Source organism: Miniopterus natalensis, chromosome 4 (assembly GCF_054644295.1).
Source record: "Miniopterus natalensis isolate mMinNat1 chromosome 4, mMinNat1.hap1, whole genome shotgun sequence".
Lineage (NCBI taxonomy): Eukaryota > Metazoa > Chordata > Mammalia > Chiroptera > Miniopteridae > Miniopterus > Miniopterus natalensis.
The window spans coordinates 67,922,258-67,934,111 of record NC_142084.1 but is presented as its reverse complement, the minus strand read 5'-3'; the positions used below and the strand labels follow the sequence as shown (position 1 = coordinate 67,934,111).

The window sequence follows — 11,854 nt, the reverse complement described above, 5'->3', positions numbered from 1 at the left end:
TTTCACATCACGACAGAGTCCATATGTTGGAGATGAGAAAGAACTGCAAAAAAACAAACAAAAAACAAGAACACTTTGCGTTGCGTTTAGACTATTTATTACCGGATTACAGGCCTGGCCGCGGTAACAGACTTTTACATGGAATTGTTTAATTATTTGTACTTTTCATGCCAGAAAATAAAAGTTCAGAATCTTACAATCTTGATCGGGTGTCTGTGCACTGGTGGGTGGGGAGCGTTGGAGTGTGTGCTGTTGGCCCTGGCTGCATAGCCTTGCTCAAGCCACTGTCCCTCTCCAGGCCTGGGTTTCATCTCAAGCTCCTTGGCCTACCCACAACACAGATGAGACTGGTGGGTGTGAGATCGACCCAGGGCGAAACCCAGATGGACATGGCCCATGGTCCATCTGTCCCTTGGTGCCTGACTTTCCTGTCTGTGGGCATCTCAGGTGTTAGTCATCTCACATGTGACTCAGGCTGTGAAAAGGCCTCACCTGTGGAGCCAGCCTGAGGGCGCAGAAGGCAAGCCCAGGATCTGCAGACAGCTGTGGCCCCTGCCTTCTGCCCTATGCTCCCCCCTGGCACAAGCAAAACAAGGCAGACACAGATGGGTTGGGAATATCATTTATTGTTTCAAGGTCACAGTCAATTCACTGTCCCTGCCAGCAGGGGAGGCAGATGCCCTGGGCAGGGGGGGGGTTGGCAGTGAGCCACCAGGCTGGGGGCCTGGGGAGGATGCACTCCTTTAGTCCATCTTTGGGGACCACTGAGGCCTGAGCAAATGGCTCTGCTCAACCTGGCCCCCTAAGAGCAGGGCAGGGGGCCCCTCACAGTTCTTGCCTGTGGGGAGGTCAAGGAGACTCAGAGGGGCAGGCCTTCATCCACAGAATGTGGGGTGGGTAGGCAGCACCACTGGGGGCTGGTTCCATGCCTTGAGGTTCTGGGGCCAGAGAAAGACCCAACAAGAAAGAAAGATGATAGGACACAAGTGAGAAGTAGTGCCAACCTAGATCTGTTTTCCTTAGACTCTACTGTACCCCAGGTCCAGGCAGGCAGAGACCCACTTCCCTGCCCACCTCTTCTGGGGAGGGCTAGAGCTCATCATGGTCACTGTCTGCAGGGGGTTCGGAGGGTGGCTCTTGGCAGGCAGCAGGCGTCATCAGCTCCATGAGGTACTCGCAGCGACTGGGCTCCGTGGTGCTGGTCACCACTGTCTCCTTCCCACACAGCAGGCGCACCTAGGGAGGATGGGTGGGCAGGTGAGGGCTTAGGTAGGCTCAGTCAGGGCTGGGTCCCCCCTCACCACCCCCACCCCATTTCCCACCCTGTCCCCCACCCACTCACAGTGGTAGAGCGATTGGGGCCCTGCCAGCAGCCAGTGCCCTGTTCATACTTCATGGCGCTAAACTTGTCGTGTTCAGGGCCAGCCCACGAGCCCCAGGTGCTGCGGGAGAGTGGTGTGCTGAGGGTGGGCTGGCTGGGGACTTGGGGTATCAAGAGGAGGGGGGCTCAGCCTAAGCCCACTCACCCGAGGTTGGTGGGAGAGCCGCCGAGCTTGGGTTGCTGTGACACAAGCTTGAAGGGACAGAGCCGGTAGACGTACCTGTCATAGGATGGGACTGGTAGGTGGGGCAGACACAGGACCCCAGCCTCCCTCATATCCCCAGACATGGTGTAGGGGCAGGGGTGCGAACCAGGCCCTCAAAACTCCACGGACCGCCCCTAAAGCTGCCCCCTCACTCCCCTATGACCTTGCTCATGCTGAGACCCTCCAAGTTCACTCGTCTGCCCTTGGGGTGGGGGAAGGGGTGACGCACTCATTAGTGGTGAGTTCGTAGCACTGTTTGTACAGGTAGGCAAACTCCCCACTGGGGCCGAAATCAAAGGAAATCTCCTGCTCCAGGTTCCTGCAAGGGAAGGCCAAGTGGTGAAGAAGCAGCTGAGCAGCCACACATCGACTCAGGACAATGCTGGAAGTCCCCGTGATTAATGGAGGACCACTTAGGAGCTGGGCTCTGGCTTCCTGCCACCTGGGGACCCTCCCCTTAGGAGCCACTGCCAGCTTTGGTAGCAGCAGTATCCTTGGCAACCCATTATCACCACCTCTGGGGAGCCCGACTGTGGGGCAGGTGGAGACTCCACCCTGCTGTGGCCAAACCCGTGTTCCCATACCTGATGGACTCTTCCATGTCCCTTAAGGACCGTTCGGCCTCCTCAAACTTGTTGCGGGCCTCCTGGGCAGCTGGTGGGAGGTGGAATGGGGGAGAAGGTCAGAGGCGCCCCCACCCAATTTAGGAAGAGGGGAAGGGGTGGCTGGTCACGTCTGCTTTCCGGCCCCCCAGGCCTGCTCTGGGTAGGACTGCACCCAGAAACTCCGTGAGTCTCGCCAGCTGCAGATCCCACCCCACTGCCCAAGGTCTTGGCTCCCAAGGAATCAGTGCTAGGGCTCCTGCAGCGTCACTGGCTCCCCACCCGTGAACGTGGCACAAACAAACAGCAGCCAGTGAGGAGGCAGAAGGGCCCTTGGGGCTGGCAGGGGTGGTACTGGCCTCTCCAGGGCCCAGATACCCCTCCAGGCCTGGTTCTTGGGTGCCTACAGGTAAAGGCAATGGGGGGCAGGTATAGGCAAGGTCTCCTCCTTCCAGGCCCAGTGAGCACTCACCGTCAATAAGGGCCTGTGTCTGCTCATCATAGGGTGGCATTTTGTCCTCGGTGGGGCTGGCTGGCTGGGGGGGTGTAAGTGGGGGTGGTGCCTCCTGAGGAAGGGGCAAAATCAGCAAGTGACCCTGCCCCAGTTCCCACACCCCTTTCTCCCCCATACACACACCTTGGGCTGCTCCCCCTGCACCTGGAAATCCTCCTCCTCCTCTTCCTCCTCCTCCTCTGTCTCCCCTTCTTCCTCCTCCTCCTCCTCTTCCATGGGCTGTGGGGGCGCCAGGGGCTGCTCTTCCTTAGGCTCCATCAGGTCAGGCACAGAAGGTGCTGGCGGGCTGGTGGGCAGAACCTGTTTGGTATGTAGGGTGCTCAGTGCTGTGGACTTGGGGTCGGCCTTCCACCCCGTGGGGCTGCATCCACACTCAAACCATCGCCCCAAGGGTGGCCTCAGTGCCTCTGCCCCTTCCAAGGGGCCTGGAGGGAGGAATAGACAGCTGGAGGGTGGGGGGGTTGGGGTGGCCAGCTGGCCAAGGTGGCCTGGTGCCAGAACTGGAAGCAGTTCCTCTGTGAGGCATTAGGGGGCTGGGGAGGAGGGCGAGGGCACGACTGCATCCTCTCCCCTCCCCCACTAACCTCAGACTGGTACTTGTCCTTGATGGCAGCCCAGAGGTGGTCTTGGAAGGAGGTAGGGTCCATCTGCGTGTCTCCCCCAAGCAGGGTCTGTGTGCATGTGTTGGGGTGGTATCAGGATGGGGCCTCCAGGGGCCCTTTCTGTGCCCTAGCCACTTATAAGGGGGAGCCTCAGGCCACAGTGCCAGGTGTCGACTAGCTGACAGCCAAGGCCATGCCTGGGCCAGGATGAGTGAGGTGCAGCAGCCAGAAGGGGGCAGCACAGGCCAGGAGGAAAGAGGAACCCCTCGCCAGAGAGAGTGAGGAGAGGGAAAGAGAAAGAGCACAAGCACCAGAGATCACCAGGCTGCAGAGAGGCAGCGAGGCAGAGAGGCAGAGGCAGAGGAGAATCAGGAAGGCATTCAGCAGGGACAGAGATGACCACAAGGGCGGAGGAGCAGCGTCCAGACTGCGCAGAGAGCCAAAAGCCCATACGTGAGGAGTGCAAATTGGGTACACATACTCGTGGGAGCCAGTGGGGCCAAGTGAGTAGGAAACCCGGCTCTGTCCTAACCAGGCACCCTATAGCACCCACATGATCCCACCAGGCTCCAAAGGGCAAAGAGAAGTGACGCTAGGAGGCTGCCTTCCTGGCTCATTCACTCAAGGCCAGGTGCCCCAGCAACCCTGGCCTGGGGCCAACAGGGAGCTTTCCATGGGAGCAGCCCACAGCCAGCCTGTCCCCCACTCCCTGGCCCTCAAGTTCCCTAGGGCAATCCCCTCTAGGAGTCCCGGCCAAGGGGTAGGGTAGTTTACCTGGGCTTCCCCTTCTGATAGGGCCCCATCCCCATCTGTGTCCAGCTCTGGGTGAGTCTGCAGCTCGGCCACTGAGACCCTGCATGGGTGCAGGCAGAAAACAACAGAGGGGTGAGAAGCAGCAAGTTGGGAGAATGTGAGCTCTAGGGTTGGGGCCCCCCTCCAGCCCCTACTCCTGGGAAGAATAGGTCTCCGCAACCCAGTCCCCTGCTTCCTACCCCTTCCTTAAGTCTCTACAACACTTAAGGGGCACAGAGGAGGCAAAAAGGGCCCTATGTCCCCCAAGACCCTTTTCTCCTGACCTACCAGCAGCATCCATTTCCTTCTACCCTCAGAAGCCAACACATCCAAACTGCCTCCTGGTGCCCTCCACCTAGAGGAGCCCATAACCACAATGGCCTGGAAACCACACTATGTCCCCTACCTGTCACCATTACCAACCAGGGAATGGCCCACCCTGCACATTCTGCTCCATTGGTTCTTGTGAAGCTCCCTGCTCCTTACCAGGGTGCCTGCCCAGCCTTCTTGTTCCCGACAGCAGGCCCTCCACTGCTGGGCCCAGGGGCACAGCCGGGACCCAAAGGGTTCTGGCTTTGACCTCAGAGTAGGCTTGGAAAGAGTAGTAGGGTCCCTCATCACCTCACTCAGCTCCTTGGGAGATCGGATTCACCTCATCTCCTCCACAACCACCTGCCTGTTCTAGACCCATTTTATACATAAGTAAAGGTTCATTCAGAGAGAGCTTGGGACCAGCTCAGGCCCCATGACAAGGAGGTGGGGTACTGGCTGGTTTCTAAAGATAGGTGGGAGGAGGGGAACCCAGGCCTGGGCAGGGTGGGCAGCATGGGCACACTCACACGCCGTCCATGTTGTCATCCAGCTCCTGGAAGGCGCTGACTGCCAGCTCTTGCTCCCGTTGGGCCTTGGAGGCGGCCTGCTGCTCTGTGGAAGGGCCAGCTGTCACTCTTCACTCTGCCCGCTGGCTCCCCCGACCCTAAAATCTGCCCTCCCCTAACACCCCACGCAGCTGACTGTGCCTGGCCCTATGCTGGGCACTGAGGCCCTGAGGCCACTGTGGGGTATAGTCAAGGACAGCCCTGGATTTTTATCTAAACAAGCTGGGGCTGTCAGAGACCATGCGAGGGGCAGGTAGGGGGACCATGCCTTAGGTTTGTCATGTCTGGGTGGCTCCCAGGAGAAGAGGCCCAAGCACCTCACCAGGCTCTCTTTCCAACATGAAAGAGGTTGGGGAACAGAGACTGGGGTGGGAGTGTGGCCAGGCAAGGGAGGTTATCTGGTGAGTCTGGAGTCCCTGTGGGACATCTAGGGGCAGTTACATTCAGGTACAGCTGGATTTGTGGGTGGGGAACCAAAAAGAGAAGAAGCCAGAGGTCCGGGTCCCAGCCCAGAAGAAGCTCCAGGGTCTTGGGCCCACTGAACAGGAGGAGGAGCATGTGGGCCGCCAGGAATAAAACAGGAAAACCATCTTCATGGAGCAGTGGCTTCCATGGAGGTGGAGAAAAAGTTCACAGAGCTAAGAAACAGGAAATACAGGCCTCAGAAACCAGGACAGTGTAAAGGAAGCCGGCTCAGTCAGGACGAAGAGAAAGAGGCTACCTGGATTCACGGAACTGGAGGGGAAGGCCAAGTTTGGGGACAGCTGTTTGGTCAGTAGAAATCTGAGCATATTTCTAAGTAGAGGGAAGGTGGCTGCCAAACATGACCACCCAGAAAAGAGAGGAGGTAAAGGAAGGCCAGAGAGTGGGGTGGACATGGCCTCCACTGAGGAGAGAAGAAGGGGGAGTCCCTGCAGGTGCCTCCACCCAACAAGCCACTGAGATTCTGGACAAGGAGCCTCTCGGTAGTCAGCTCTTCCCTGATTTCCTGGCTCCCCCTCCTCCTCTGCTCAAAATCCTCTATGGCCCCCACTTCACTTGGGATAAAAGCCCAAGTTCTCCCCATGGTCCTTAAAGTCCTGTACGGCCTGCCCGTTAATCCCTACCCTTGTCTCTCCTCGACTCTCCTTCCTCCCTCCCTCCAGCCACATGGCCACCTTGCTGCTCCTTAAAAACCAGACATGGTCATAACTTGGGGCCTTTGCACCTGCTCCCTCTGCAGGCAGCGGCTTTCTCCAGCTTGTTCAATGCTGTATTGCTGGCATCTGGAGTACACCCGGCACATTGCAGGCACTCAGCAAATATTTGTTAGATAAACTACTGAATTATTGATTATGAGACGTCAGGGAAGAGAGAAAGGGAAGAAAGAATGCAGCAGATGCCCAGAGAGATGGAGGATATCAACAGCTTGGCCTCAGACAGGGGCTGCCCAGTTCCTCGTTACCAGCCATACGAACAGCTGGAGCCACACATCCAAACCCTTCCAGCAATGCTTTGTCCTTTAACTAGTCTGGACTAGAGGGTTTCTGTTCCACCTCCCCCTTCTATCTGCTTCCATGGTATGTCCTCCAAAAGAGCAGACTGAGTACAAGGACCAAGGCTTCCAATATCCCATAATGTGACACAACCTGCCAATAGCAAGAAAATGCTGAGCATGGCGTAAAAAACCATCTTAAAACCAACCAAGGCAGTAGGAATTACCAGAGCAAAGAGGCACTTGGAAAGGTAAGAGATGTGGAGGCTGATTTTGCCCTAAAGGACCTGCCAATCCTGGTGAATCTGGGTGTCTGTCTTGATGAGAACTTGTGAGGTCAAGGAGACAGAAATCAAAGTCCAAGGTGGGAAGCATAATAGCAGACACTCCACCCCCCCCACAAGTAACTACACTGTGACCCTCATGGGCTACCCCCTTAGAGGGAGAGAGGCAGGATGGGAAATCACCCAGCCTATACTCAAATCTCAGCTCCAGCCTGAATTTAGATTTGGGGACCCCTGAATGGTCATGTTCCCGCGTGGCTGGCAGAAAGAAAAGCCCCTCCTATCTAGAGAATGACTTCTCATCTTAGGTTGCAAATTATTCCTGTAAATGACTGTCCAGTACAATGACCAACACACAGTCAAAGATAACTAGGCACGTGGGGAAATGAGGCACCATGATCAAAAAAGTCAGCAAGAAAAACAAACAGATGATGAGCAAGTCTCCTGGGCCCAGGCTCTTCCTGGCCGGGAACAAAAGGCAAGTCATAGCCACCCTTGACATACCTTCCCAGAGCTTCTGGTGCCGGTCTTTAGCCTCCTTCTCTGGCTTCTCAGCCTCCTCCTTCACCATCCGTAGCATCTCCACCTGGTCTTCCAGGGACTTCTTTCTGGCCTGTAGCTCAGTGAGCTTTTGCTGGGTGGGCAGAAGGCAAAGGACCAGCTCTTCTCTTGTTCTACCTTCTCCTCATAGACTGCCACCTCCCTGCCTCTACTCTACAGGGCACCTGCAGGATCTTTCAAAAACTCACACCTTCCTGGGTGCCCCCCCACCCCGGCAGTGGTTTCCTACAGCCCAATGAAGAGAAACCCAAACACCTTAATGTAGTTATGAGGCCCCATGTGACCACGTCCCTGCTGCCTCTCCAGTTCCATCTGCCCCATTACTATCTTATTTTATTTTTTTGTGAATCCTCACTGGAAGATAATTTTCCATTGGTTTTGAGAGAGAGTGAAAGAGAGGGAAGGAGCAAGGAGGGGGAAGAGAGAAACATCAATGCGAGAGAGACACATCAATCAGTTGCCTCCTGCACGTGCCGTGACCAGGGCCGGGGATCAAACCTGAAAACCAGGTACATGCTCTTGACCAGGAATTGAACCCGCAAACCTTTGGTGCATGGGCCGATGCTCTAACCACTGAGCAACACCAGCCAGGGCCCTGTTGCTATCTTAAACTCTAGGATCCAACTGCCCCAACAACATTCAGACCTCCGAATGCTCTCTGCCTCCAGTTCTTCACACGTTTTCCTCCTATCTGGAACACTCCGTCTGACTACCTCTGAATTACCCTACAGATTTCAGCTTAAGACGCGTCATCCTCCTGCCTTCAAGACCAAAAACCATGTGAGAGTGTCTCCTCTATGCCCAGCAACCCTTTGCATCATTTTCTGTCTGTCCCTCCCACAGAACAATGCACCCTTGAGGCAGTTCCTGGTAAGCTTCTAGCCTCATGCCCAGTGCCCAGTACACCCTGGGCCTCTGTGTATATTTCAAGAAGTGAGTGTGCTGGATGGACTCTAGCCCAGGAATGGGCTCCCAAGCTGTAGGTCTTAGCCTGAGTGCCCACAAGATCACTTTCCTCCCAAGACCTTGGCTGACGCCTCAGCCTGGACTGCTGCTATGATCCTCCCAACTCTCCAGGAGGGCAAAGGTCACTTGGAGACATTCTTACCAGATAGTTCCCCTTATCCCCTAAACTCAGGAAGAAGCTCATTGTCCCCAAACTTGGGAGGGCCTCACTGCCCCATGAATTTGGGAGAAGCCTCACTAGCCAGGCCATGGGGATGGGAGAGAAAGACCTGGAACCTCTCCTGGGCAGAGACACAGAACTGGAACCCTTGCTCACTGGGCCGAGCAGGAGCACAGAAGCAGCGTCGAGGACTCTGACCCATCAAACAGCCAAGGGGATGGAAGGCATGGGAGACACACACTTGGGGGTACACCCTCTTCCGGCCCCCAAAGCACCCACCCTGTTGAACTAACCCAGCTGCTGCTGACTGATACTATTTTGAGTCCTCCTCCAGTCACACAGTCATCAGCCCCACCTTATAGATGACAGAACCACAGACCCAGAATGCAGAGATGCACCCCTCCTGTTCTAGGAGGCAGCAAAGCTCCCTCAGCCCACTTCAGCCTGCCACCTAAAGCTCCAACAACGCCTGTGCTGACCCTGTCCACTTGGTAATGGCTTAACCAACAACTAAATGCTAAGTAGACAAATGAGTAAACCACGGTGCAGACAATTACTGGCGCTACACACCACTCATAGGGAGTTGCCAACCCTGCCCGGCCTTGCCAGCGCATGCCTCCAGGTCTCAGGGCCCAGACTGTCCTGGGTCAGCCCCGCGGAGCCCCTCACCTGCTTCTCTTCTCGGGCCTGCTTCCAGTCCTCAATAAGGATCTTCTTCAGGCGGAACCCCTCGCGGGTAACCTCTGCCATCTGCTGCAATGTCTCTCTTTCCTTGCGGCCCTTCTCTCTGGGGTGAGGGGACACACAGGCACCACCAGGGGGCAATTAGGACCCATCAGAGCTGCCTCTTCCAAAAGGGCTCAAGCCCATCTGCCACCCCCATACTGGAAAAGATAAGAGAGCAAACCCTCCTCCTCCATGTCCCCAGACTCCCTTGGCCTCAGAGACCCGAATCCCTGTCCTTGGGAGAAGAGACTGTGAGCAGAGTTCGCACCCTCAGGGTCAGGAGAGAGAATAGGGAGTGCTGGGATGTGAGGCTGGAAGTTGGCTCCCAAGAGAGAAAGGAGAGAAAAGCACAGAAGTCACAGGCTTTGGGACAATCTGGCCAGTAAGCATGTTATGTGTGATCAACCCTCTACTTAAAAGAAAAGATCTTCAATCAGGAGAGTTTACATAAATATCAGGACTTTTGGTTTCATTGAAAAATGAATCAGGCCCTGTCACCTGCCCTCAACTGACAGGAGTCGAGGGCAGCTGTCTGTTTAGATGCCACCACTCTCTAATGACTTATACTCAGTCTACTTCTGGAATTTAGATTACCTGCCTGTAGACATTTCAGTTTTCAGGTCTTGCTCCACAGTGTAGCAATTAAAAGCATGGAGTCTCAAATTAGACTGACTTGGATTTGAGTCCCAACTCTGCTATCTCCTAGCTACATGGCCCCAAAGAAGTCATTCTCCTTTCTAAACTTGAGCTTCTTCACCTACTGAACAGGCAAATGACTGCACCTGCTTCCCGGCCAGAGGGAAAAACTGGTGGTAGAGCCTTCACAACGGACCTGGCACAGACTGAGTGCTCGATACTCAAAAAAAAGAAAAGAGAGGGGGCCTGATTCCTGGGGTAGGGGCAATGTCCTGGGTGGGGCACCCACGTACTTGCAAGTGTTCTCACAGACGATCCCACTATTGTACTCGTCTGTCCCATCGCAGCAGTCTTAGGGCAGAAGAGGGGGCACCATCAGATCTAGCAGTGTCTCCTTCTCCTTCCACCCACCTCTCTTTCCCCAACCCCAAAGGGATCTCATTTACCACAAACCCCATCGTTGACCCATCTGGAGGAGATGTACAGGGGCCTGTAGCCAGTGTTGGTGCAGTGGAAGCTGCCGTTAGGACAAGCAGCTGTTCCTGTGGGGAAGAAGGAAGGGAGAGTTTTCAGAGTGTGCTCAGGGCCTTACCCATCACATCCACCAAACAGAATCCTGGACACACATGCACACAGAGAGCACAAGAAAAGTAGAACAATCAATGCTGAGTAACAAAAAGAGAGACAGCTGCACACTCAGCACCTGAAACAAAACTCCAGAGCTTCCTCCTGATTCTCCTCACCAAGGCCCTCAGAACAGGGCCACCAATTGCTCCCTCCCTCTTTTTCACCTGTCTCTGCCTACTCGTATGCCCCACCTTCTCTCCCACCTCTGGGTGCTTGAACATGCTGGCCTCTCCATTTGCAGCACCCTTCAGGATGCAGCTGAGACCTCACTTCCCAATTCCCTGATTAGATGGGGGCCTCTCTGGGCTCCCACAGCATCCGTGGCTCTCCTCACCAAGCCAACGACCACCTGCTTCTGTGCCTACTTTCCCCACTGAACAGGGAGCAGTACTGGGTCTGTCTTAGTCACCACACAGGACCTGGCATTCACCTGATACTCAACAAAGGTATAACGAATGAATGGAGAAAAAACTCACCTGGCTCATCGGAACCATCTTTGCAGTCACAGTAGTCATCGTTGACCTGATCAAAAGGGATGGTGGTGGAGCCATCCAGACAAGTGAAAGGCTTGGACTCATCGTAGAAGTGATGGTCTGGGGAGGTGAGCAAGAAACTCAGCCCAGGGCAGGAAGAGGCCCTCTCAACTTAATGGCACCTCTGCTTTCACTCATTGGCTGAGCACTGCCACCTTCCCTACCTAGAGGCAGGGAAACTGAGGCCAAAGGCGGTAAATGCCTACCCGAGGAGCCAAAGTGGCTCCTTCCACACCCTACCCCCCACATCCAGGGTCAGACTCACTGGTGAGGGAGACGCCCCGGGGCCGCTTGACCTCCACGGCCCAGCACACGGGGAGCAGCAGCACCAACAGTAACATCTCGCTGGAGGCTCAGAGGCCGGAAACCGGTTCTTTGGGAGGAAGTAGGCTGCGGGGAGACACGCTGTGCCCCAACGCTGCAAGAAAGGGGCGGCTGGTCAGTGGCCGAGGGTTACTTCCAGCCAAAGGAAATCACCTCTTCTTTCAGACAACTGGATTCCTCCATCGCTTCCAGACTCTTGGGGGAAGACACCGGGAGATACCTCTCCAGCCTTGCCCAGTGGAGGGGAGTCTCACTTTGCGCATATCAACGGTGGGGATCTCAAAACCTCCGCTCCCTACGGGGTGGGGGGTGGGGGGAACTAGCCAATTCCCGCCAATAGGCCGAAGGGTAAACAGTCTCCCCGTCCCCCGACGCACACCCTTGGGCTACCCCAATAGGAAATTGGGGTGCCCTGCCGCCCGCTAATTCATCACCTACACGAAGTAAGGGTAAAGGTCAATATCCACCGCGCCCCCCTAGCCCAGCAGCCAACTATTCTTCCGGCAGAAAAAAAGCGGAAACGTACGGTATGTGTCACTTCCGGTTACACGCTGAACCCCAGAACGGCGGCTCAGGGACTCCATGTTGG

The 11,854-nt window shown here is 55.7% G+C and overlaps 1 protein-coding gene across 2 annotated transcripts; it reads right to left on the bottom strand.

The window, feature by feature from the left end:
• Window positions 1–606: 606 nt before the first annotated feature.
• Window positions 607–11,790, bottom strand: PRKCSH (PRKCSH beta subunit of glucosidase II). Of its 2 annotated transcripts, XM_016207876.2 has the most exons (18): window positions 11,704–11,790; window positions 11,207–11,359; window positions 10,885–11,001; window positions 10,228–10,323; window positions 10,075–10,132; window positions 9,089–9,206; window positions 7,237–7,366; window positions 4,936–5,020; window positions 4,079–4,157; window positions 3,287–3,373; window positions 2,826–3,002; window positions 2,661–2,754; window positions 2,171–2,240; window positions 1,816–1,905; window positions 1,527–1,601; window positions 1,343–1,442; window positions 1,075–1,236; window positions 607–938 (listed from the first exon to the last, which is right to left on the bottom strand). In XM_016207876.2, exons 2-17 carry the CDS (start codon window positions 11,280–11,282, stop codon window positions 1,090–1,092), a joined length of 1,599 nt encoding a protein of 532 aa, XP_016063362.1. In that variant the 5' UTR covers window positions 11,283–11,359; window positions 11,704–11,790; the 3' UTR covers window positions 607–938; window positions 1,075–1,089. The 2 variants fall into 2 exon arrangements, with proteins under 2 accessions (XP_016063362.1, XP_016063361.1); XM_016207875.2 differs by having other exon boundaries at window positions 607–1,236.
• Window positions 11,791–11,854: the final 64 nt, after the last annotated feature.

Excerpts from the sequence above, each read along its gene's own strand:
- PRKCSH (XM_016207875.2), bottom strand. The coding sequence starts at position 11,282 with ATGTTACTGTTGGTGCTGCTGCTCCCCGTGTGCTGGGCCGTGGAGGTC. Across the intron at positions 11,002-11,206 it reads CCGGGGCGTCTCCCTCACCA|ACCATCACTTCTACGATGAG; the intron begins GTGAGTCTGACC and ends TCACCTCCCCAG. Across the intron at positions 1,906-2,170 it reads GACATGGAAGAGTCCATCAG|GAACCTGGAGCAGGAGATTT; the intron begins GTATGGGAACAC and ends CTTCCCTTGCAG.